This window comes from Jaculus jaculus, chromosome 6 (assembly GCF_020740685.1).
Source record: "Jaculus jaculus isolate mJacJac1 chromosome 6, mJacJac1.mat.Y.cur, whole genome shotgun sequence".
Classification (NCBI taxonomy): Eukaryota; Metazoa; Chordata; class Mammalia; order Rodentia; family Dipodidae; genus Jaculus; species Jaculus jaculus.
The window spans coordinates 81230528-81256491 of NC_059107.1; the positions used below are offsets into that span (position 1 = coordinate 81230528).

At 38.5% G+C, this 25964-nt stretch overlaps 1 protein-coding gene across 2 annotated transcripts in view; it reads left to right on the plus strand.

Moving 5' to 3' along the window:
* Lrrk2 (leucine rich repeat kinase 2) overlaps window positions 1-25964 on the plus strand; it is a 169308-nt gene that overhangs the window by 102738 nt on the left and 40606 nt on the right. For both annotated transcript variants that reach the window (XM_004662176.2, XM_045152027.1), the window contains exons 37-40: window positions 13252-13443; window positions 14028-14174; window positions 18877-18977; window positions 21208-21398. In XM_004662176.2, the coding sequence (XP_004662233.2) occupies window positions 13252-13443; window positions 14028-14174; window positions 18877-18977; window positions 21208-21398 (631 nt within the window). The remainder of the gene's footprint in view (window positions 1-13251; window positions 13444-14027; window positions 14175-18876; window positions 18978-21207; window positions 21399-25964) is intronic.

Sequence of the window (25964 nt, forward strand, 5' to 3'; positions counted from 1 at the left end):
TTCTCTGTATCTTTGTCTTTTGCATATGGAAAGGCCACAGATTTTTGTGCATTGAGTTTGTATCCTGCTACTTTGCTAAAGGAATTACTCACTTTTAAGAGTTTGGTATTAGGGTGATACTAGCTTCACAGAAGGAGTTAGGGAGCTTTCTCTCTTCTCTGATTGTGTGGCACAGTTTGAGAAAGATTGGTTTTATTTCTTCCATAAAGTTTTGATAGAATTCAGCTGAGAAGCCATCTGGTCCTGGACTCTTCTTTTGGGGGATGTTTTTGACTACCCTTTCAATCTCAGTGGTTGTGATAGTATTGTTTAGAGATTATTCTGCTCTGAGTTTAGCTTTGGCAGGTAGTATGTGTCCAGGAATTCATCCATTTCCTCTATGTTATCCAGTACTGTGGAGTAGAGGTTTTTGAAATTAGTCCTGATGATTCTCCCAACTTCAATTACATCTGTTGTGATCTCTCCTTTTTCATTTCTAATTTTGTGTGTCTCTCTTTTTTTTTTTTTGCTTGATTAAATTGGCCAGGTGTTTATCAATCTTGTTTATTTTTTCAAAGAACCATCTGTTTGTTTCACCAGTGTTCTTAGTCTCCAAGTCATTAATTTCTGCTCTGATCTTATTATATCTTTCTGTCTGGAGCTTTTTGGGTTGGATTCTTCTTGGTTTTCCAGTACCTTTAGATGGATGGCTAGGTTATTGATTTGGGATCTGTCTTTGTTATGAAGGTGTTTAGTGCTGTGAATTTTCCCCTGAGTATTGTCTTCATTGTGTCTGATAAGTTTTGCTGTACTGTGTTCTCATTGTCATTCATTTCTAGAAATTTTGCAATTCATTTTTTTTGGTCAACCACCCATTTATTGTTTAAAAGTGTGATATTCAGTTTCCAGGAGCTGATGGGATTCTTGGTGGGTCTTTTGTTGTTAATCTCTAGCAATACAGCATTGTGATCTGATATCATGCAAGGAATGATGTTGATCTTCCTAAATATATGGAAGCAAGCTTTATGAACCAGTATATGTTCTATTTTAGAGAAGGTTCCATAGGCTGCTGAGAAGAATGTGTAATCTTTGGATTTGGGGTAGAATGTTCTGTAGATGTTCATTAGATCTAATTGATCTATGTTTTTGTTGAGCTCTCTCACTTCCCTGTTAATTTTCTGTTTGGATGACCTATCTATTACTAATAGTGGAGTATTGAAGTTACCATCTATGATTGTGCTGGTGGTTATTTCTTTTTGGTGTCAAGTAAGTTTTGTTTTATGAATTGTGGTGCATTTTTGACTGGTGCATAAAGATTAATGATTGTGATATCCTCTGGTTTGACATTCCCTTGATAAGTAGAAAGTGGCCTTCTCTGTCTTTTTGATTACTTTTGCTTTGCAGTCTATTTAATCTGATATTAGTATAGCTATGCCTGCTTGTTTCTTATTTCCATTTGCTTGGAATATCATTTTCCACCCTTTCACCCTGAGGTTTCTGTCTTTAGTGGTGAGATGGATTTCTAGAAGACATCAGAATAAGGGGTCTAATTTTCTGATCCATCCTGTTAGCTTATGTCTCTTGATGGGCGAATTAAGGCCATTGATATTTAGGGTAATGACTGTGAAGTTTGATTTAATCCCTGCCATACCGTGGTGGTTTATGTGGTTTGGTATTTTCTTGGATGTGGTGGTTATTTTTGTGCCTTCTCTGAATTTGGTTATTGTGATCTGCTTCTTGTAGGTACTTTAGGTTTATTATTTGATTCTTCTGGGTGGAGAATTTCCTGAAGTACTCTCTGCAGGTTTGGCTTTGTGTTCATATAATTATAAAGCTGAGTTTTATTATGGAAAGTTTTTCTTTCGCCATCTATTATGAGGGATACTTGTGCTGGATAGAGTAGCTTGGTTTGGAAGTCATAGGTTCTTAGACTTTTCACTGTTCTATTCTAGGTCCTTCTGGCTTTCAGGTTTTCTATTGAGAAATCTGAAGTAATTCTGATGGAGCTACCTTTATATTTTGTCTTCCAGTTGTGAGTTTCTATCTTCCACATGGCTGACTCTATTCTTGAGAGCTTTGATTGGGGTTTGTGCTTGCCTAATTTGGTTTGTATTTTCTACTACTTTTTAATGTATAGTTTCTATACCTCTGTTAAGTTCACTTTTCACATCATTTTCTGATTTTCTTAATGCTTCTTGGAATTCATCCTTGCATTTCTTTATGTCTTTATTGAGCTTAGCCAGCTGATTATTGAGGTCCTCTTTTTTTTCCTCTTCTCCTTCAGATCATTTAACTGTTTTTGGAACCCTTCCTTGTTATCTATTAGCTTTAGTCTAGCGAGGACAGCATTCATACAATTATTGGACCTTTGTTGCTTTTCTGAAAGTTCTGCTATTTGGTTGGCCAGGGTTGCGTAGCTTGTATCTTCATTTTGGAGTTCTGATCCTAATGTCTCTTCTATGTTTTGATTAGAGACATCCATTGTGCGCCTGGGTGATCTTATTGGATTTATTTGCATTTGATTTTTCATGATTTTCATTTTGCACTCTGCTCTGCCCATCGCAACGTAGGAGTCTTATTTAATTTAATTTAGGAAGCTGTAGTCTATACACTTGAAGTGTCTTCAGTGATTATTCCCTTTTATGTTTGCTTCCACTAGGCTTCTGATGGCAATGGGGCCTGCCCTCTCAGAGACAAGGAGCCCATGAGGCTCTGGTGGGGGCCCAGAGGCCTGATGTAGGGGTTTGTTGTTCGGTGATTCAAGATATAGGACTCTGTGGTCAGGCGGCCTGAGGGGACATGGGGTAGGGGGGAAATGGGACAAAGGAGACTGGTGTTGTGGCTGGGATGCGTGGGGGGGGGGGTGAGAATGCTTGCTGGTTCTGTGATGCTGAAGGGTGGGTCCCTTGGGACCCTGTAGCTGGGGGCAGATGAGACTGCCAGGTTCTGTGACAGTGCAGGGTGTGGATATGAGCACAGAGGCAGTGGTGTGTGGAGGTCCCTGGAGGCAGCTGGGGGAGCACTAGCCTGCTGACTTGGGTCCAGAGAGGGAGGTGGGGGATGGCAGCAAGTGGGACTGTGTGCGTAGGTAACTGGGGTACCCTAGCCTGCTGGCCTGGGTCAGTGCACTGGTTGGGGGTCAGTGACAGTGTGTAGGACGGTTTTCTTACGTGGAGGTCCGCTGGGGGAACACTAGCCTGCTGGCCTCCATCTGCACATGGGGGTGGGTGGGCAGGAAAGTTCTCCTGTGGAGCTCTGTGGTGGTGGGCATGCTTGGGGCGCAGAGCACTAGCCTGCTGGTCTGGGTCCTGCACAGGGCTGGGCGCTGTGACAAGTGGGAAGGCATTTGTGTGGGTGGAAGTCCCGTGGGGGAACATTAGCCTTCTGGACAGGGTCTGTGCATGGGGGTGGGGGCAGTGGTCAGTGGAACGGTGTTCATGCTTGTGGAGGTCCCGGGTGAACACTGGCCTGCTGGCCTGGGTCCATGCATGGGGGTGGGGGGCAGGGGTGAGTGGGATGACCACGTGTGTGGAGGCCACGGCCTGCGTTCCCTTGCCTACATTAGTACAGGAGGAAACTGTGGCTGGGACTATGGCTAGGATGGCTGTTCAAGGGGATGGGGGACTGGTGAGCTACCCCAGAGCATGGGAACCTCCAGGTTTCCTTTTGTGCTCCTCCACAACATCCCACTGGAGGTCTATCAGAGTCTTCTCACCCCTAGAAGACCCAATGAACCCTCAGTGTCTTGCCGTTCCTTCCCTGGGAGGTGCAGTGCTGTTAGGCAGACACCATCTTGACCAGAAATCTCTCCACCGATCTTGCTGATTACTTGCTATGACTAAAATAATTCCCCTTCAACTTACATTCATATATATATATATATATATATATTCATATTCACACACATATATATAATTTTTTCTAGTCCTGTGAAGTTACATCTTATATAAATATAAGAGACAATATGCATTCGTAAGAGTTTTAGACCTCTTTTTTAGTCTGGTTAAGACGGTATATCAAATGTCACTGGAATTTGTGTGTGTGTGTGTGTGTGTGTGTGTGTGTATTTAAACTTAGATTCTATATATGGTAGAAAATATGTGAATATGTTATTTTTGCATTTCTTCCCCCACTACCTTCTCTTGCTTTTCCTTTCCCTCTCTTTGGTCTTCTTTCTCTTTCCATCTGAGTCTTTCAGCTTTTTTTTTTTTTTTAGTTTTTTGAAGCAGGGTCTCTGGCCCAGGCTGATCTGGAATTCACTATGGAGTCTCAGGGTGGCCTTGAACTCACGGTGATCCTCCTACCTCTGCCTCCTGAGTCCTGGGAGTAAAGGCGTGTACCACCATGCTCGGCTTCTGAGTCTTTCAGCTTTTATCTCATATACACATATATTCATACATGTATGTTTATATATAAACACAAATCCTACATATGTGAGAAAACATGCCTTTCTGAATCTGGCTTATTTGGATTTACATGGTGATCTCTATTTCTATCCATTTTTTTTCTGGTGACAGTTTCATTCTTTCTAAAAGAAAAAACATATTCATTTATTTATATATTTATTTGAGAGAGGGAGAGAGAAAGAGACAGAGAAAGAGAAAGCATGGGTATGCCAAGGCCTCCTGTTACTGCAAATTAACTGTAGAAATATGCAGCACTTTATGCATCTGGATTTATGTGGGTACTGGGGAATCAAACCTGGCTCCTTGGGCTATATAAGCAAGAGCCTTTAACCAGTGAACAATCTTTCCAGCCCCTCATTCCTCCCTATAGCCAATAAGTCTCCATTATGTGCAGGCCTGTGTGTGTATGACACATTTTATTATATTTAAAAAAATTGTAGTTGCTTATTTGCAAAATCACATGCACATATATGTGTGCACACACGTGTGTGTGTGCATGTGCACTTGTGAGTGCATGTGCATGGGTGGTCAGGAAATTGAACCCAGCTTAGGCTTTTAGACTTCACAATCAAGAAACTTTAACCACTGGCTAATGTTCTCAGCCTCAGTCCCATTTTCTTTATCCATTCAACTGCTGATAAACATTGAAGCCAGTTACATATCTTAGCTGTTGTAATCAGTGCAGTGACAGAAATGGATGTTCAGGTATCTTTATGATATGCTGACTTAAATTACTTGGGGTATGTACTCAAGGGTAATATAGCTAGGTCATATGGTAGATTTATTTTTAGGTTTCTGAAGAACCTCCATACCAATTTCAACAGTGACTGCACCAGATTAAATTCCCACCAGAAATACATAAGGAACCTTCTTGTACTACATCCTCTTCAGCATTTGCGCTATTTGTTTTCTTGAAGATAGCCATTCTGACTGTGATGAGATGGAATCTCAAAGCAGTTTAGTCTTCCCAACACTCCCTCATCTATACCCTTGGGGGTGGCTAATGTTCTAGCTGGGGAAGAAAGGGGTTGGGCAAAGCATCAGAAGACTGTAATCTGTACACATAGAACTGTCTTTGTATTTCCAGGACCTGCTAAACATTAACCACATGCTGGAGTTTTGCAGCCCTGTATGTCAGGTTGACTGGAGTTTCAGAGTTCTATTTATTTATTCATATGTATACACACACAAACACACACACACACACACATACACACACACACACACACACACATATATACATATACATATATATAGACAACTTCTATACTTACAGACAACAAATGATCTTATTTCCCTCCTCACCCCCGCTTTCCCCTTCATAACTTTTCCCTCCCCCACTTTCTCCTTAATAGCTCTGGTCTCCATCATATCCCCGTCCCTTCTCCATTAGTCTCTTTTAATTTGATGCCATCATCTTTTTCACCTATTATGATGGTCTTGTGTACTTATGGCTAGGCACTGCTAGGTAATAGATATCAAGGCCAATTTCTGTCCAGATTGTTGTATATGAGGAGTGGTACCCTTCCTTTGCCCTTATATTCTTTCTGCCACCTCTTCCACAATGGACCCTGAACATTGAAAGGTGTGAGATGTTTCAGTGTTGAACACTCCTTTGTCCCATCTTCTCAGCACTAAATTGCCTTTTGGGTCATCCTAGTGGTTATCACTATCTGAAAAGAGAAGCTTCTCTAGCCAGAAGTAATATTAGCATTACTATATGAATATGAATCTTAAGTGTAGTTCTTTTAGGGCAGTTTGGTGAGAGTAATATATGCATTTGTCCAGACAAGAGCAGACTTTATATCCTTAAGGCTGTTGGCTCCCCTGCCATAGGCTTTTGATTAGGTTTTCAGTACCAGGCATGTATTCCTTCCCATAGAGTCAGTCCAATTAGAGAGCAGTTGGTTTCCCTCAGAGAAGACATGCCACTATTGCACTTGTTCATTCATTTGGCCTGTATGGCTAAATTTGAGGCTTCCAGTGTCCACTGTTTTCACCACTGATGACTTATGTCTTCCATAAGGCTGTATATAGTACAGCATTTTCCAGCGTTCAGTTGGCTGAGCTACAGGGAGAAGGATTTTCTGCTCAGCATCAGCTTGACTTATCAGTGATTTTGCCACTCAGGCATGTGAAGTCTTCAGCAATAGGGTCTTACCATCTCTTTTTCATAGGAAACTAGGGGTCTTAGCAATAGCCTATAGTGTTTTGGAGGCAGCAATGACCTCCCTGGTCAACAACTCACTGAAAGGCATCCCATCTCTGGCACTGATAATTTTCTAGTACCAATCTATGGCTTCTTGATGTGCTGTTTTTCAAGGAAGTAGATTTTCATATGTATTATTCAGAATACCTTGAATTTTGATTGCCCCTCCCCCCACCCTTCTTTTATACAATCTCTTCCCCTGACCTAGTGTAGGCTTTTCCCCTCCATGTAAACTGTTCTTTGTCTACTTACATATATACAATACCATTCCCTAAAGTCCTTCCCTTTTCTCCCTCCCTTATAGACTTTTTCTAGCTTATGGACTGCTGCTACAGCTTTTTGGTTCCAGCTTATACACAATTTATAAATTTATGTCTAAGATTAACATATGAGAGAGAACATGAGATATTTGGCTTTCTGGGCCTCACTTATACTAAGTGGTTACCTCACTTAGTATTATCCTTTCTAGATCCACCCATTTCCTTTCAGATTGCATTTTCCTTTATTGCCAAATAGAACTCCATTGTGTAGATGTACCACATCTTTATTATCCATTCATCTGTGGATGGACATCTAGGCTGGTTCTATTTCCTAGCTATTGTGAATAGAGCAGCAATAAAAATGGTCATGTAAGAATCGCTAAGGTAGTGAGCAAAATCATTAGGATATATGCCTAGGAGTGCTATAGCTGGGTCATATGATAAATCTATTTTTAGCTACCTCAAGAACTTCCACACTGATTTCCACAATGGCTGTACCAGATTACATTCCCACCAACAAAGGTAGAAGGGTTTCTCTTTTACCTCATCCTCACCAACATTTATTGTCATTTGCTTTCTTGAATGTAGCCATTCTGACAGGAGAGAGATGGAATCTCAAGGTAGTTTTAATTTGCATTTCCTTGATGACTAAGGATGTAGAACACTTTTTTAGATCTGTATATGCCATCTGTATTTCTTCCAATGAGAACTCTCTATTTAGTTCCATAGCCCATTTTTTGATTGGGTTGTTTGATTTCTTATTGTTCTGTTTTTTTTGAGTTCTTTGTATATTCTGGATATTAGTCCGCTGTCAGATGTGTAGCTGGCAAAGATTTTCTTCCATTCTTTAGGTTGTCTTTTTGCTGTATTCACAGTGTCCTATGCTGTGCAAAAGCTTTGTAATTTCATGAGATCCCAGTGGTTGATTAGTGGTATTTATTTTCTGGGCAATTGGGGTTTTATTCAGAAAGTCATTACCTGTGCCAATATGTTGAACAGTTTCCCCTACCTTTTTCTCTATCAATTTCAGAGTTTCAGGTCTGATATTGAGGTACCTGACCCACTTGGATTTGATTCCTGTGCATGGAGAAAGACAAGGATCTATTTTCCTCTTCCTACATATAGATATCCAGTTTTTCCAGCACCACTTGTTGAAGAGGCTGTCTTTTCTTCAGTGAATATTTTTGGCATTTTTGTAAATATCAGATGGCTGCAGCTGCCTGGATTAACATCTGGGTCTTCTATTCTGTTCCATTGATCTACATGTCTGTCTTTGTGCTAATACCATGCTGTTTTTATTACTATGGCTTTGTATATAGCTTAAAATCAGGTATGGTGGTACCACCAGCCTTATTTTTGTTGCTGAAAATCATTATAGGTATGCAAGGTTTTTTCTGGTTCCAAATGAATTTTAGGATTGTTTTCTCTATTTCTGTGAAGAATGTCATTCGAATTTTAATGGGGATTGCATTAAATGTGTAGATTGCTTTTGGTGTGATTGACATTTTTACAATTTTGATTCTTCCAATCCAAGAACATGAACTTTCTTTCCATTTCCTTGTGTTCTTTCACCTGAGTGTTTTAAAGTTCTCATTGTAGAGATCCTTCACTTCATTGGTTAAGTTTATTCCAAGGTGCTTTTTTTTTTTTTTTTGAAGCAATTGTGAATGGGAGAGATTTCATGATTTCATACTCCACGTGTTTATTTTTAGTATATGGGAAAGCTACTGATTTCTGTGTATTTATTTTGTATCCTACTACATTGCTAAAAGTGTTTATCAGCTCTAACAGTTTGCTGGTAGAGTTTTTAGGGTCTTTTATATATAGAATCATATCATCTGCAAATAGAGATAAGTTGATCTCTTTCTTTCTAATTTATCTCCCTTTTATGAGTGTCTCTTGCCTTATTGCTATAAGACTTCTAGTACTATACTAAATTAAAGTGGGGACAGTCTATACCCTTGTTTTGTTCCTGAATTTGGTGGAAAAGCTTCTAGTTTTTCTCCATTTAGTATTATGTTGGCTGTAGGGTTGTCATAAATAGCTTTTATTATGTTGAGATATGTTCCTTCTATTCCCACTTTCTGTAATACTTTTACCATGAAAGGATGTTGGATTTTTTCAAATGCCTTTTCTGCATCTACTGAGATGATCATGTGATTTTTGTCCTTCAGACCCTTTATATGATGTATTACATTTACCAATTTATATATATTGAAACATCCCTGCATCCCTGGGATAAAGCCAACTTGGTCAGGCTGAATAAACTTTTTGATATATTCTTGTATTGTGTTTGCCAATATTTTCTTCAGAGTTTTTTTTTTTTTTTTTTTCGAGGTAGGGTCTCACTCTGGTCCAAGCTGACCTGGAATTAACTCTGTCATCTCAGGGTGGCCTTGAACTCATGGCAATCCTCCTACCTCTGCCTCCCGAGTGCTGGGATTAAAGGCATGCGCCACAATGCCCAGCTTGTTCAGAATTTTTGCGTCTATGTTCATGAGGGAGATTGGTCTGCAATTTTCCTTATTTGTTCTGTCTTTGTCTATTTTTGGTATGAGAGTGATGCTGGCTTCTTAGAAGGAGTTTGGTAGAATTCCTTCCTTTTCTATTTTATGGAAAAGTTTGAGAAGTAGTGGTATTAGTTCTACCATGAAGGTCTGATAAAATTCAACAGTGAATCCATCTGGGCCTGGACTTTTTTTAGTTGGGAGACTTTTGATAACTGTTTGGATCTTTGTACTTGTTATACATCTATTTAAATGGTTTATCTCATCTAGATTTAATTTTGGTAGGTCATATGAATCAAGGAAATCATCCATTTCTTTTAGATTTTCAAAGTTAGGAGCATATATATTCTTAAAAATGCCCTCATAATTTTCTGAATATCTTTGGTATCTGTTGTAATGCTGCATTTTTCATCTCTAATCCTATTAATTTTTGTCTCATCTCTCTTCTGGTAATTTGCTATGGGTTTTTCAGTCTTGTTTATCCTTTCAATGAACTGACTCTTTGTTTCATTGATTCTTTGGATTGGTTTTTGGGTTTCTATTTCATTAATATCTGCCCTGATCTTCATTATTTCTTTCCTGCTACTGATTTTTGGTTTGCCTTATTCTTCTTTTTCTGAGGCCTTAAGGTGAAACATTAAATTGTTTATTTATGAACTCTATAATTTCTTAAGATAGGCACTTAGAGCTATAAATTTCCCTCTTATGACTGCCTTCCTTGTGTCCCAAAAGTTTTGGTATTTTGTATTATCAACATCATTTGATTCTATGAATTTATTGATTTCCTTTTTGATTCTTCAGTGACCCATTGATCATTCAATATTATACTGTTTAGTCTCCATGAGTTTCTGTATGCTCTGTAACTTTTCTTGTTGCTGATTTTCAGCTTATTCCTGTTGTGGTCAGGTAGGTTATAAAGGATTATTTCAATTTTCCTATATTTGTTGTGGTCTATTTTAGAAAATGTTTCATGTGCTGCTGAGAAAAGTATATACACCACAGCATTTGGATGGAATGTTTTGTAGATATCTGTTAGGTCCATTTGTTCCATGACATCATTTAATTCAGATGTCTCTCTGTTTTTTGCTGGTATGACCTGTCAATTGATGAGAGTGAGGTATTGAAGTCACCACTACAATTGTTTTATCTACAATTGATGTTATCCATGACCTTAAGTCTAACAGTGTTTGATGAAACTTGGAGATTCCATGTTAGGTAACATATGTTTAGTATTGAAATGTCCTGTTGGAGTGTTCCTTTAATCAGTATAAAGTGACCTTTCTTATCTTTCATCACTAATGTTGGTTTGAAGTCTATCCTGTCAGATATTAGAATAGCAACCCCTGCTAGTTTCCCATGCCCATTTGATTGAAATCCTGTTTTCCATCCTTTCGCCCTAAGACAGTGTCTATTTTTTATTGAGGGATGAGTTTCCTGGAGGTAACAAATGGCAGGATCCTGACTTTTAATCCAGTCTGCAAGCCTGTGTTTTGGTTGGTATATTTTCTTTTTTGCTGAATAGAATTTTATTGTGTATGTATATGACATGTTCATTATACAATCAACTGGTGGTCATCTGGGTTGATTTCAGTTTTTAGCTATTGTGAATTGAGCAGCCGTTACCATGTTAAACAAATATTTCTGCAGTTAAGAATGGAGCCTTTAGGGTAGATGCCCCATACAAGAATAATTAGATCAAATGGTAGCTCTATTGTTATCTTTCCTAAGTGTCTCCATATTGATTTCCATAGCAGTTGAGTTTGTATTCCCACCAGCAGTGAATGAGGGTTCCTCTTTCCTCATATCCTTGCCAACATTTATTATCATTTGATATTTTATGGATGGCATCTTTTGTGGACTAAGTTGGAATCCCATAGTTGTTTTAATTTACATTTCCCTGATGGTTAAAGATATTGAAAGTTTTCATAAATATTAGTCATTTGTATTTCTTCCATTTAGAATTCCCTATACAGTTCTCTGCCCTACCTCCTTTTATTTTATTAGTTTTGTACTCAGTGAAAACAGTCAAGTTGGTACATTGTTAGCCTCCTCCCCCCTCCAGCCTGGACCCTCCTTGTTGGGGTATATGGGTCATTCCCCGTTTCTGACCTTTTATTTAATTTTTTGAGTTATTTGTAGACTCTAGATAATAGGCCTCTGTCAGTGGTATAGCTAGTGAATATTTTCTCTCATTCTGTGGGTAGTTTGCTGGCTCTGCTTATGTTTGTTTATATGTACAAAAGCTTTTTAGCTTCATGAGTTTCCACTGATTGTGTGATTGATTAAATTCCTGGGCTACTGAGGTGTTGTTCAGGAAGTCTTTCCCCTGTCCTATATCATGGAAAGTTCACCCTATTTTTTCTTCTGGGAAATTAAGAGTTTCAGGTCCTATGTTGAGGTTTTTATCTGTTTGGAGTTGATTTTTATGCATGGTAAAAGGAGAGGGTCTGGTTTCATTTTTCTATATGTGACTATCCAACTTGACCAGCACTGTTTGTTGAAGATGCTGATCTTTCTTCAGTGAATGCTGCTGGCTCCTTTGTATCAAGGGGCTATAGTTGTTTGAACTAAGGGCTGGGCTCCCAATTCCGTTCCATTGATCTATATGTCTGTTTTTATGCCACACTTTTTACTGTGGCTTTGTAGCTTTAGCTTGGGTATGGTGAGGATAATTTTGGATATCTGAGGTGTGCTGCCATTCTATATGAATTGCTGTATTACTTTTTCTGTCTCCGCGAAGAATGATGCTAAGATTTTCATTGGTATTATGTTGGATTGCCATTTTCACAATATTAATTCATCACCTATCCAAGAATGTGGCAGGTCTTTCCATCTTCTCATGTCCTCCTCAATTTATTTCTTGAATGCTTTTGTATTTTCAGTATATATGAATTTTACCTCCTTGGTTAGTGTTATTCCAAGATATTTGACTTTTTGTTGCTATTGAAAATGAGACAGCCTTGTGGATTTCATTCTCTGTATATTTTTCTTAAGCATATATGAAGGCTACTGATTTTTGTGTGTTGATTTTCTAGAGTTCTAAGTCAGCAGTCAACCCTGTGGCAGATAGGTGACTAGAGGAGTTGATCTCAAGGTGAAGGCAATAAAACTCCAGAGTTCTCAGATCTTGGGACCACTGAGTGTAATCTAGGTACTTTGGTCTTAACACTTTACTATCTGGGTTGAGCTTCTGACTGCCTGAACTTTTTGGCTTATCATCATCAACCCTTTTGTTCTTCAGAGTTCTGTCCTGTGTCTGTCAATCACTTTGGGATCATGATAGGTTGAATTCAGGCTCTCTGACCTATGATTATTCTCTGTTCTCAGTACCTCAGCATTGCTCTGGCTTAATCAGTAATAGAGCTTCATCACTTTCTACCTGGTCATATAGGGTGATGATAAAGATTCCTCCCTCACCCCTACTGTGTTAGCAAGACCTTAAACTTGAATTCAACTCTGTGAGATTCCCAGAAAATATCTGGGAAAAGAGTGAGGCCAGATGTGAGGTTATGTATCCTCAGATATTTAGCCTGATTTGTTGCTATTATAATATTTTTATTTGAAAATATTTATATATAAAAGAAATATCATCTCTGTTTAGGCATCCTTCATAGCAAATGTTATTAATTATGTAGGAGTTTTGATTTTTAGCTGGTGGGAGTCTTCAGCCAGACTTTTGAGTAAGAGGCTCCTTTACTTTTCCAGGTCCCTATAATTTCCCTTTTTGGTCTACCTTACAATCATTCCCTTTGTACATTTCTTAAGTCCTTCTTCTCCTTGTCCCTTTGGAATAGAATCTATGTTGTCTTATCCCAAACCTTCATCATATCACAAGGAGGCAGCCTTGAATCTGACATCTTACCTAGAAGTCTCTTCTTTGAATTATGCAGGCTGTATTCTTTTGGGCCAAGTGGTGGACCACATTGATTCTCTCATGGAAGAATGGTTTCCTGGATTGCTAGAGATTGATATTTGTGGTGAAGGAGAAACTCTGTTAAAGAAATGGGCATTATATAGTTTTAATGATGGTGAAGAACATCAAAAGATCCTCCTTGATGACTTGATGAAGAAAGCAGAAGAAGGTATGCTTTGATACAATTTACAAAATTTAAAGATACATTTCACTAGTGTTGAGATGATGTTCATGTGTAAACATTATTTTATCCATGTGTATGCTACATTGTATTAGAATGATAGCTAAGAAAAAATATATTATATTTAATATTAATAAGATCTTGTATCCTATGTTTTAAAAATACTGACTTGAGGGGTTTGAATACTGACTCTTTGCATATCATAATCTCATGTATGAAATAAGAATCTAAGCAAACCCACACCATAGGATTGTTAAGATGAAAATTCAGCAACTTTTAGATAACATTTTTGCCATATAATGGCTTTGTAGATGTGGCATAAAGAGAATAAATAACTTAAAAGGCAGATGTCATGCAGTTTATGGCAACTTTGAGTTACACTACCTAGAAAACAAACCTAGGAATGTGCTTTAACATGCTAAGTCATTCATATTAACCATTTTCTTCAACATTTGGGACAGATAAAATATAAAGGAATGAATAAAAATGATTCAAAATATGTGACTTTTTAAAAAGCCAAATCACATATGAACATCATTAATTTCTTTTTCAATTTTTTAAATACTTTGCAGGAGATCTTCTAGTAAATCCAGATCAGCCAAGGTTCACTATTCCAATATCTCAAATTGCTCCTGACTTGATTTTGGCTGACCTGCCTAGAAATATCATGCTGAATAATGATGAGTTGGAATTTGAGCAAGCTCCAGAGTTTCTACTAGGTAATGGTTTTGAAAATAAAAGGCAGGGTGTAATTTTCTTCTTACAGAGTAGAAAGCATTCTAATGTCTTAATCATATCTTTAAACCTTCCTCTACTTGATGTAATGATTTTCACTTAGTATGATATGTTTTAAAGCTGTACCATATTAAAGGTCTGGAATCTACTTTGTATACACTCATGTAGGTTAGGAGATGAGGACAGTACTGTCAGGAAGCATAGATATTTCTGAAATATGTCCTTGAACTTTCTCTACTCCTCAGGGAAGGGAGACAGACATGAGGTCTTCAGCTGAAGAAAGTAGCCATTTTTCATGTCAAAACAACAATTATAGGAAGAGCATGTCTAGTTATCACAGAAGCTTTACTGCCTTTATGACAATGTAGAATTATCATAAATATTCATAAATTTTGGAATAATAATCTAAAGCATTAAATTGGTAACATATATAACTTCTGTTTGTTATTTTGATTTTGATATTCCAAACATTTCCCATTACTTGACTGTACCCATGAATTCAATCAGAAAATTTTGGCAGGACCTTTTGAGAAACATTGGATTCAAGTAGCATCTTTAGGTTTTCACTAAAAGATGAACTTTTAGTGATCTTATTCCAATAGGCATATTTCTAGTCTGTCATTGGGTATTCATTTTAAGCCTAAAATATCTTAAAGATGCTTTGTAAGATTGACAAGGTGGAAAACTTTGTATATATAATTGCTTTTAGAAATAAATGGTCATGCTGAGTGTGGTGGCTCACACCTTTAATCCCAGCACTCAGGAGGCAGAGGTAGTCTGAGGCTACCGAGAGCAAATTCCAGGTCAGGCTGAGCTAGATGGAGACCTTACCTCAAACAAACAAACAAAATGGAAATAAATGGTCATATATGTGAGTACCACATCTGATGTGATACTATTCCATAGAATACTGGCGTGGCTCCTTTTGAATAACAACTAATATTCTTATAATACCTCTGATGTATTCAGCTCAGCTTTCTGTTTAACTCTTTTAAAATATATGTGCTTAGCTCATTGGTTAAAAGTACTCACTACTTAAGCATGCAGGCCTTTTGGGTCAGAGACAGAGAGAAAAACGCCCCAGAACCCATGTATGGGGAGAGACTGAGAATCACTTGGGCTTGTTGACCAGTGGCACTCACCCTGGGTTGAGGGAGAGAAGCTGTCTCAGGGAAAGACATAGAGTGACAAGAGGACAGCTCTCATTCTGACTGCTGCTCGCATGTGCACAGTGAACATTTGCATACCCGTGTGCATACATCACACGTCACATACCACACAATACCACATTCACAGTCTACATGCACACATGGAAAAAAATGGTTTATATTTATGGGATATTGGGCTGGAAAGATGGCTTAGTGGTTAAGGCACATATGCATGCTTTTTATATGTACACATAATGGAATCCATATAAAATTATCAAAATCTGCTTTATCTCATATACTTACCAATTTTTTGTGGTGAGAATACCTAAAGCTTAGCTTCTTAGCAATTTTCAAGTATATGATATAGCGTTAATTATAGGGTAATACCTTCAAGTTCTGAACATTCTGGGAAGACACTGAGAAGACTAGAGAGAATTTGGTGGATTTAATGTAAAGTATTTCAAGAACATTTTGATGGTGCTTTATGAAGTTGTGAAGTATTTGTTATTATTATGTGTTTATACTTAGTTTGAATTAAAATAGCATGGTGAGAATAACTAATATCTATTTTGAACATGGCATATAAAGCCAAATTAACTCCTTTCAACATTTACTATTCATGTTTATTTGAAAGCTTAGCATGTATTTAAATACTTTGGAAATCTGGCCACAGTGATAATGGTAACACAAATGCCATATTTCCAATGCTGTTTCTCCATCTTAACCAATACCAGGCTTACTAATGATTCAAGGTTACAAGTGAGTAGCAGATGCAATGTATCCTTTCTCTGAAGGCAATCTTTGTCAAACAAATCTTGTCATGACACTTGTCTTGACATGGTTTTCTGATCAGCAGATACAAGTTTTGATCAGTGTACATGGAAATATTATTCACTAAGGCTACATTTTTACATGAATGTGTGTATACATGTTTGTAGGTATGTGGGTCCACATTCACATGTGTACATATGGAGTCCAGAGGTAGTCAAGGGTCTTCCTTGTTATTTGGGTAAACTAGCTAGCTATGGAGCTTAAAGTATCTACTGAGTACTGGAGGATGATGTGGGAGAAAGACAAGATTATTAAGAGATTAATAATTAAGATTATGTTTAAAATATACTAGAAATATACTTACGTAAATAGGCTATTTAATTGTTGCATACATTGTCTTTGAATAAAAATGATGAAAGGGGCTGGAGAGATGGTTTAGTGGTTAAGCACTTACCTGTGAAGCCTAAAGAACCTGGTTCAAGGCTTTATTCCCAAGGATCCATGTTAGCCAGATGCACAAGGGGGTGTATATGTCTGGAGTTTGTTTGCAGTGGCTAGAGCTCCTGGCACACTCATTCTCTCTCTCTCTCTCTCTCTCTCCCCCTGTCTGTCACTCTCAAATAAATAAATAAAAATAAAAAAATAATGTATGATGATACAGGGCTACTATAGATGTCTTTAAAATACACAGTTAGCTAGATTTCCCATATATTTATAACTTTACCTCTCAGAAATAACACATTTTAACATTGTTATATTTACTAGCAGAATTTTTGTATTCACTGACTTGCATGTATGCAGTGGCTACATCTCAAGGCCATATGTAAAACCATAAATATTGTATGAATAATATTTATAATGTCAGTGTAAAGTAATAATCTATGGAAATGACCCTAGCTAGTGTCTCAGGATTTGATTTCTCAATATGTTATGGGTCTTGTCGTCCTGACAACTCCCCAGAGGCAAAGGTAGTGCAGTACGTGAGATCACCAAGGAAGGTTGGTAGCAAGGGCATTGGTGGAAGGTACAAGGCATGTTCAGGACAGTAAAATGAGTCCCATTTGTCAAAAGTAGTTATTATCAGTCCTGGTTTCACATTACTGACTCTGGGACAACTTTAAAAAAATCTGACTCTTTTGGGATTAATTTGATTATAATGCTTGAGTTCAGACATTAGTGTTTTTTAATGTTTTATTTTTATTTATTTATTAGAGAGAGAGAGAATGGACATGCCAGGGCCTCCAGCCCCTGTGTGCACCATCTTGTCCATTTGGCTTACGTGGGTACTGGGGAATCTAACCTGGGTCCTTTGGTTTTGCAGGCAAGCACCTTAACCGCTAAGCCATGTCTCCAGCCCAGACATTAGTGATTTTTAGAAGACTCCTCAGGACTCAAGCTGTGCAGGAATAAAAGTAGAGAAGAGATTTTGGACTATTCTACCACTATAGAGCTACATTTGTACTTGGTTTAATAGGCATGGTAAAATTTGATTTTGAGCAGGAGAGGGCTAAAATCAAAGTAAAATGATGTTTTTCCAGAGAGAGAATAAGTTGGAGTAAATAAACTAAAAACATCCCTCTTCAAGCCTAGGTAGAGGCATTAAGGACACGAAAAGAGAAAAGCAGCAGAAATGGGTAGAAATATATGTATGTGAAAGAGGCCATTTAGAAGTGGGGTAGGGCATGGGGGCAAAGACTTCTTTTAACTCCAGAATGATTTTGAAGGAATCTTGTTTTCTTAAAACACATTTTACTTTTATTTATTTGAGAAATAGAAAGAGGGAGAGAGAGGGAGAGAGGGGGAGAGAGGGAGAGAAAATGGGCCACGAGGACCTCCAGCTTCTGCAAACAAACTCCAGATGCATGCTACACCTTGTGCATCTGGCTTATGTGGGTCCTGGGGAATTTAACTGAGGTCCTTTGGCATTGCAGGCAAGTGCATTCACCACTAAGACACCTCTACAGCCCCCAATAAACTTGTTTTATTTCTATCAGTTAGAGAGGATGAATGAAAAATGTTCAGGCAAAAAAATCCCCTGTTGCTTCTTATAAAAAATAAAAATTAAAAAAACCCTTTTTATTTATGTATTTGATGAGAGAGAGAGAAGTGTTGCACAAGGGCCTTCAGCCACTGCAATAAAACTTCAGACGCCTGTGCCATATTGTGTGCTTGTACAACCTTGCATGCTTGTGTCACCTTGTGCATCTGGCTCCTGTGAGACCTGGAGAGTTGATGATCCTTAGGCCTTGCTGGCAAGTGCCTTAACCGGTAAGCCATCTCTCCAGCCCTACCCTGTAGCTTTGATAAGCGATGATTGAGGGTTGGAGGAGCAAGCCACTAGAAGTCTCCAACACACACTGGGACATAGTAGGATAGTGTTTAGGAAGTAGGTTGTGTCTACTAGTGAATATGTGAACACTGTTCATGTATGGAAACATGAAGCCAAAGGTGTGGGTGAGGAGCTATGCAGACCACTTGCAAATAGAGGCAGGATGTGTGGGGACAGAATCTTCAGAAAAATCTTAGCTTGTTGAGTAGAAGGAAGGTGCAGCATTAAAATAAGGTAGAAGTAGGGGACTATGATAACGATATTGTCTATATGTTCAGGGTTGTTAATAAAATGTTAAATAGAATATAAAAAGAGGTTGATTTAATAAGCAAGTGAGTGAAGAATTTCTTAAAATATGTAAAAGATGTACAATATTAGATATAATTTGTTTTTTTTCTGTTTGAAAGAATGACATTCTCTATAATTTCTGTTCAAAAGGTGATGGGAGTTTTGGGTCAGTTTATCGAGCAGCCTATGCAGGAGAGGAAGTGGCTGTGAAGATTTTTAATAAACACACATCACTTAGGCTGTTAAGACAAGTAAGAGAGCTAATATTACTGTAATATTAAGTCATACACTGTTACTGTCTTAGAACTTTTATTTTGCATGTTCTTACCAAAATGTGAAATAATGGCATTTCCCTCAAAAGTTTGAGGTTTAACAATGAAATCCTTTATTGATTCTTTGTGGAGTTAAAGCTTTTATTTCTTCTGTTACATGGCAAACAAAAGTAGTTTAAAAAAATCCTTCAACTTTGATATTTAAATCTTATATAAAGTTGTGGGGGAGTACTTACATTTCTTCTATTGCTTTATAACATTTACCCTCAAAATAAGCACCATGGGCCAGTTTCTGTGTCTTTCCTGGGTTATTGTTCAGAATGTGTGATCTGGGACCTGCGGGAGGCATAGTCTGCCCTTATCCTCCATAACAGACAGACTGCTAGCTGCTTCTACTAGCATCTTTAAGTGTAGCAGGCTCCTGATTCAATTTGTGATTTCTGTAGAATATTCATTTCTCATCTTCTAATTACAAAGATGTTTTTTTTCAGTGAACATGGGAAATTGGTTATTAAAATACTATATTGATGACTGAATATAAGAAAATGCATTCTTTGCAGTTGCAGGATTGTTTGCGCAAGTTTTTATTCCCTAAACAGAAGCTTTCAATGGCCAAACATGGTTTATGCATAGCTTTTAATTTTGAGTTACACAGGCAGGTGTCACCCAGGCCCCTGAGACTATAATAAACACTGAAGTGAGGAAGGCTTTCCTCTGCAGGTGCTTAACTTGATTCCTTCCTTTCTGCCGACTGAAGCACTATCTGTCTGTTCATAGTCTCTTGGAGATTTCTAGATCTTTTTGATCTGCCTTGTATCTCTTCCTTGCTTAGAAATATTCTGTGAGTTTCATCAGATAAATCACCCTGTTTCCATTTGAAAAGTTAAGAATCATAGAAGAATCTCACTATAATGTTGATTTAACCCAGGGTTCTTCATACTACCTTTAACTTCTCAACATTAGTTTTATTTTCTCAGGACAACAACTCTTATTGTAGTGAGATCGCTCTATCCTCTACAATTACATCACACACACACACACACACACACACATCATAAGCAACACGAAAGTAATTTCATATAATAAAGTCTAGAAAAATGATAGATTTTTAGAAAATAATAATTTTCAACTGATTTACTGAAACTGTAAGGAGGCTATTTAGAAAACATTTTAATATGGAATTCAAACATAATGATGTCATTAAGGAGAGGTCATGTCATGCAAGACATGGTTTGGAGAAAGAACTATCCAAGCTATAAGGCATTTCTACTTCTTTTGCTGCTGGGGATAGCTTTAGGAAGGGATAGGCTGAGATGGGCCCTTGAGGAAGTAGTAGCTTGAGCTCACGTCTGATTGTCAAGAAGCCTTCAGCACTATGAAGGAAGGGATTTCAAGGGAGAGGCATTAGCATAGGCCAAGATGCAGTGGCCAGGATGAACTGGCATGTGCTAGAGGCTGAAGAAACCCTAATGTGCCTGAAGGATGGTGATGAAGAGAGGGTAAAGGCCTGAAAGGGCAGCCTGGGGTTAGGTAAAGTTAGGTTATGAGGACAAGGAAGTACAAGGCATTAGAAATTATTGAGTTCAAAGATATTATGTGTTTTTGTGGAGTTAACCATGTATCCCCAAGAAACTTCATGAAATCAGAGGGTATACTTTCTCTCTCAAACCGACTGAGGTTAACTTAGTGGTACATGTTCAGGGTTGAGGTAGTCTGTGGCTAACTGGAAGCTAGTAGATATGTCTTTACCTGTTAGTATGACTATGTATGTATCATGTGTCTGCATTCAATGTTATTATAAAAGTAGAACAAAAGGATAGTTTAAAAATGTAATTCAAATAAAAATTTCAAACTTGGCCCCAGCGTGGTGGTGCACGCCTTTAATCCCAGCACTCAGGAGGCAGGGGTAGGAGGATCGCCATGAGTTCGAGGCCACCCTGAGACTACATAGTGAATTCCAGGTCAGCCTGGGCCAGAGTGAGACCCTACCTCAAAAAAAACAAAAATAAACAAATAAAAAAATTCAAACTTAACTGTTTATTATTGAAAATAGTGAGAGTTAAAATAAAAACACTCAAAGAAGAAAGAAAAGTCTTCAATAATCCAGTCACCCAGAGAAAACTGTTGCTATAGAGTTTAGGCAGTTAAGGAAGGAAGGGGATATTGGTGATGCATGACTCATATGTTCTGGGATTCTGGACTTTTGCAGGAGCTGGTGGTGCTCTGTCACCTCCACCATCCCAGCTTAATATCTCTGCTGGCAGCTGGGATACGTCCTCGGATGTTGGTGATGGAGTTGGCCTCCAAGGGTTCTTTGGATCGCCTGCTTCAGCAGGACAAAGCCAGCCTCACCAGGACCCTCCAGCACAGGATTGCACTGCATGTGGCTGATGGCTTGAGGTAATTAGGTAATGCTTTGTATTCAATAATAAATGTGTTCCTGAACTCACCCTGGCCCCTGAGAACACCACTTCCTGGTAGCATTCTGAAAACAGTTTTGATGAAGACTATAATTCCTTTGATTATATTCTGTGATTTCTTACCACGATAGTGAGAGCATGAATAGGCTCATACTTCGTGGTAGTAGCATTTAAACCCAGGAGTGAGTCCTGTTCAAGCTCAGGATCTTAACCTGGAACTGACCTCTCCTAAAATTAGTAAGTTAGGTTTCTAAGTATCTAGGAAAGTGCAGACTAGATAATCTATTAAGGAAAGATCAGTCCATGCTTCTGACAAGTTCTTTGGTTTGACTGTCATGTGTTTCAGGGTCACATCCAATCCTATAGCTGAACACTAGATGGAGCCGTCAAAAGACAGTAATCCACAGTAGAAAGGCCATGCCTTTGAAAGCAAGAAGACTGGGATAAATCCTTACTTACCCACTTAGCAACTATGCGTTTTACCTTCCCGAGTTTCTTAGTTTTCAGTATATAAACCATGAGAAATGCTTAGTGCATACAGTTATGTGGCCTTTAGTAATAAAATACTTTTGAATTGAGCTCTTTGTGTCCCTTCCTCCTCTTCTCCCTTCCCTAACCCACAGTTTTGCTTGGGAGTCATCCTTCATTCTTCCTTATCTCACACCTAATCCTTTCACGGATCTTTCTGGCTCTGCTACTAAACATATCTTCATGCAGCCACTTGCACAGATTCCTTCATACCACTTGAGTTTTCTGTCATTTGACTTTCAAAGGATATTTGATTCATAATATTTATTCTCTTATATAAAAGAGTGGTATAAAGTCTCATTTCCAAATAGATTAAATGACAAAATTATACAAAAAGTTTATGCATACTTTATAACCTTAAGGTTTTATTTGAGAATGTAAAAGTACAAAGTAGAATGGTCTTGAGTGCCCAGAACAAAACAGTACGATGGATGAATGAGTTCATAGAGTTTTAATCTTAAGGTAGTGAAAATATAGAAAGACCATGCTGATTTCTTAGAAGTCAATTTCTTGAAAAGTCCAAACCTAAACTTCTAAGAAAGGTTTAGTGCTTAAATATTTTTCCATTCATGGGTAAGCGTCTACTTTCTCTTGCCAAGAGAAGAACGCTTAAGTTACAGAAAGGATAATTAGTTTTAAGAAGTCAGCCATTTTGTAAACTTCAGATATCAAAATAGATTTTGATATATAAACAGATTTTGTGACATGATAGTGTCTCTATTTCTGTAACTGTTTCCCATGGACTAGCTAAGCAGTGTAATTAATGTTTCCCTAAATGTGGTTACTTGGAAGTGAGAACTGCCTAATAACAATTAAGCACTTGGTATTTAAAGAGGGGAAAATATTAAACTTTGAACTGAGTATGTAGCCTTCCTATCTCTATGTTTTCTTTTTATACAATAGTCTGTAACTTAATTTGAAAGTTTAATTGCCCTTCATTAGTCTTTTAATAAATAGTTCTACCCAATTACAGGAAAGGATTTTGTAGAAGAGGTATAAGCTGGACATTGGTCATTTGTCTATAAGTCAGTAAAAACTAATGTCCTATTTTTGATAATTAATAAGAATAATCTTTGAGGTCCAGCAGTTAGTACTAAGTGGTGTGCTGTTTCTCCCTAGCTGCTTTTAGGATTTTCTCTTTGGTGTCAATGTTTAGATAATATGTCTTAATGTCATTGTTTAGATAATATGATAATATATCTTGGAGAGTTTCTCCTTTGGTTCAGTCTGTTTGGAGTTCTGTTGGCTTCTTGTATCTTGATGGACCTTTCTTTAAAGAGACTGGGGAAGTTTTCTTCAATTATTTTGTTAAATAAGTTCTCCATGCCTTTGGGCTGAAATTCTTCTCCTTCTGGTATTCCAATGATTCTGATATTAGGACGTTTAAGTGTATCCCACAATTCCTTCATGTTCTGTTTGCAGGAACTTTTGAACTTACTGAAGTTTTTGAACTCTCAAACTGTTTCTTCCATCTTGTCTTCCAGATCAGAGTTTCTATCTTCCACTTCACTGTCTCTGTTCTTGAGAGCCTCTAGAGAGTTTTTGGCTTGTTCAGTTAAGTTTGCATTTTCTACTACTTTTCTATGTATCATATCCATCGCTCTGTCAAGCTCCCTTTTCACATCATTTTCTGATTTTCTTGATGATTCTGGGAATTCATCCCTGCATTTCTTTATGTCTTCATTTAGTATGGTCAGCTGATTTTTAAGGTCCTCTTTTTTTCACTCTCCCTCAAAACTCTTAGGTCTCTTTTAACTTCTTCAAATCTCTTATCAAATTGTTCTAACTTAGTGATGGTAGCATCAACACGATTATTGGTTCTTTGTTGCTTTCCTGCAAGTTCTACCAGTAGGTTGGTCAGGGTTGCATTGCTCATAACTTCAATTTGATGTTCTGATCCTAGTTACTCTTCTATGTTTTGGTTAGATGTATTCATTGTAGGACTGGGTAGTCTAACTGGGTTCTCTTGCATTTGATTTTTCTTTTGCGCTGTGGTCTGCCCATGACAGTGTATGGGCAGGTAGGTGGGTGGATGAGCATGGGCTCTAGCACAATGGGAATCTGAGGCAGCCTGGGGCAGTTGTCAGGTAGCCTGGGCTTTGGCTCCCACTTGCCAAAGCTGCCTATCTACTACGTGACAGGGTGCCAAAGTTGCCTGAATTCTGAAGTGGTAATGCGCCAAAGCTGCTTGCATTCAAGCTTGGAGGAGTACTGAGGTACAAAGCCCTGAAGCAGCCCAAACTCTGGCTGGGAACCCTGGGACCCAGAAACAGTCTTCGCTCCCCCACCACAGGAGAATGTAGGATGGGGGGCATGGCAGACAGGTAGGAGAGGGCACCTGAGCTGGCGAAAGCGAGAGACACTCTGGGCTTGTGTGGCAATTGCTGTGGGACTGGGCTTGCTGAACAGTAGTGTGGGCAAGTGTGCAGAGCAACTTAAGCTTCCTCACACAGGGATCGATCTGTGCGCGTGATCTGGGTGCAGAAGTGGGTGCGGCGGCGGCAGGGTGCAGGACTGAGATGGCAGGTTGTGGGTCTGCTGAGGTGGGCCCGGGTCCCTGGCGGTGGGTGTGGAGTCGCGGTGGTGGGCACACAACTGCAGAGGGGCATCGCAGGGCCATGGTGGCGGGTCGTGGGGTGTTGGCGGTGGGGCGCGATGGCTATTTGGTGTTAGGGGTGGTCTACCCACCTGCGAGGGGATCCATGATTCACTGTTCCCCCCCCCGTGCCCTCCCACTGATAAGAAGTCCCAGAAAACCCTTAATGTCTTGCCTTTCTTTCCCTGGGATTTGCAGGGCAGCTAGGTAGTCGCCATCTTGGCCGGCAAAAGTATCCCTCATAAGAGATGGTGAAAGAAAAACTTTCCATGACAAAACTCAGCTTTACAATTATATGAACACAAAACCAAACCTACAAAGAGTATTTCAGGAAATTCTCCATAAAGAAGAAACAAATAACCAACCTCAAATGCCTACAAGAAGCGGATCACAACAACCAAACCCAGAGTAGGCACAAAAATATACAAATCCCATGAAAACATGAACACATATCTACCACCACAATATGGCAGGGATCAAATCAAATCTCACAGTCATTACCCTAAATATTAATGGCCTTAATTCACCCATCAAGAGACACAAGCTAACAGGATGGATCAAAAAACTTAGACCCCTCAATCTGTTGCCTTCAAGAAACCCACGTCATCACTAAAGACAGACACATCCTCAAGGTAAAGGGGTGGAAGACAATATTCCAAGCAAATGGGAAGAAGAAACAAGCAGGTGTAGCTATATTAATATCAGATAAAACAGACTTCAAACCAAATATTATCAAAAAAGACAAAGAAGGCTATTTCCTACTCATCAAGGGAACGATCCATCAAGAGAATATTACAATCATAAATTTGTATGTACCAAACACAGGAGCACCACAGTTTGTAAAACAAAACCTACTTGACAATAAAACAAAAATAACCACCAACACCATCATAGCTGGGGACTTCAATACACCATTACCAGTATAGACAGATCATCCAAACAGAAACTCAACAGGGAAGTAAGAGAGCTCAACAAAACCGTAGAGCACTTAGACCTAACAGACATCTACAGAACTTTCCATCCCAAATCCACAGACTACACATTCTTCTCAGCAGCCCATGGAACATTCTCTAAAATAGACCATATGCTGGGTCACAAAGACTGCCTCCACATATTTAGGAAGATTGACATAATTCCCTGCATGATATCAGAACACAATGCTATATTGCTAGAGATCAACAACAAAAGACCCACCAAGAATCCCAATGGCACCTGGAAACTGAACAGCACACTTTTAAACAATAAATGGATAGTGGATGAAATAAAAAAAAGGAAATTGCAAAATTCCTGGTACTTAATGACAATGAGAACACATCATACCAAGACTTATGGAACACAATGAAGGCAGTCCTCGGGAAAATTCATAGCACTCAATGCCTTCATAAAAAGACAAAAAGATCCCAAATCAATAACCTAACCATC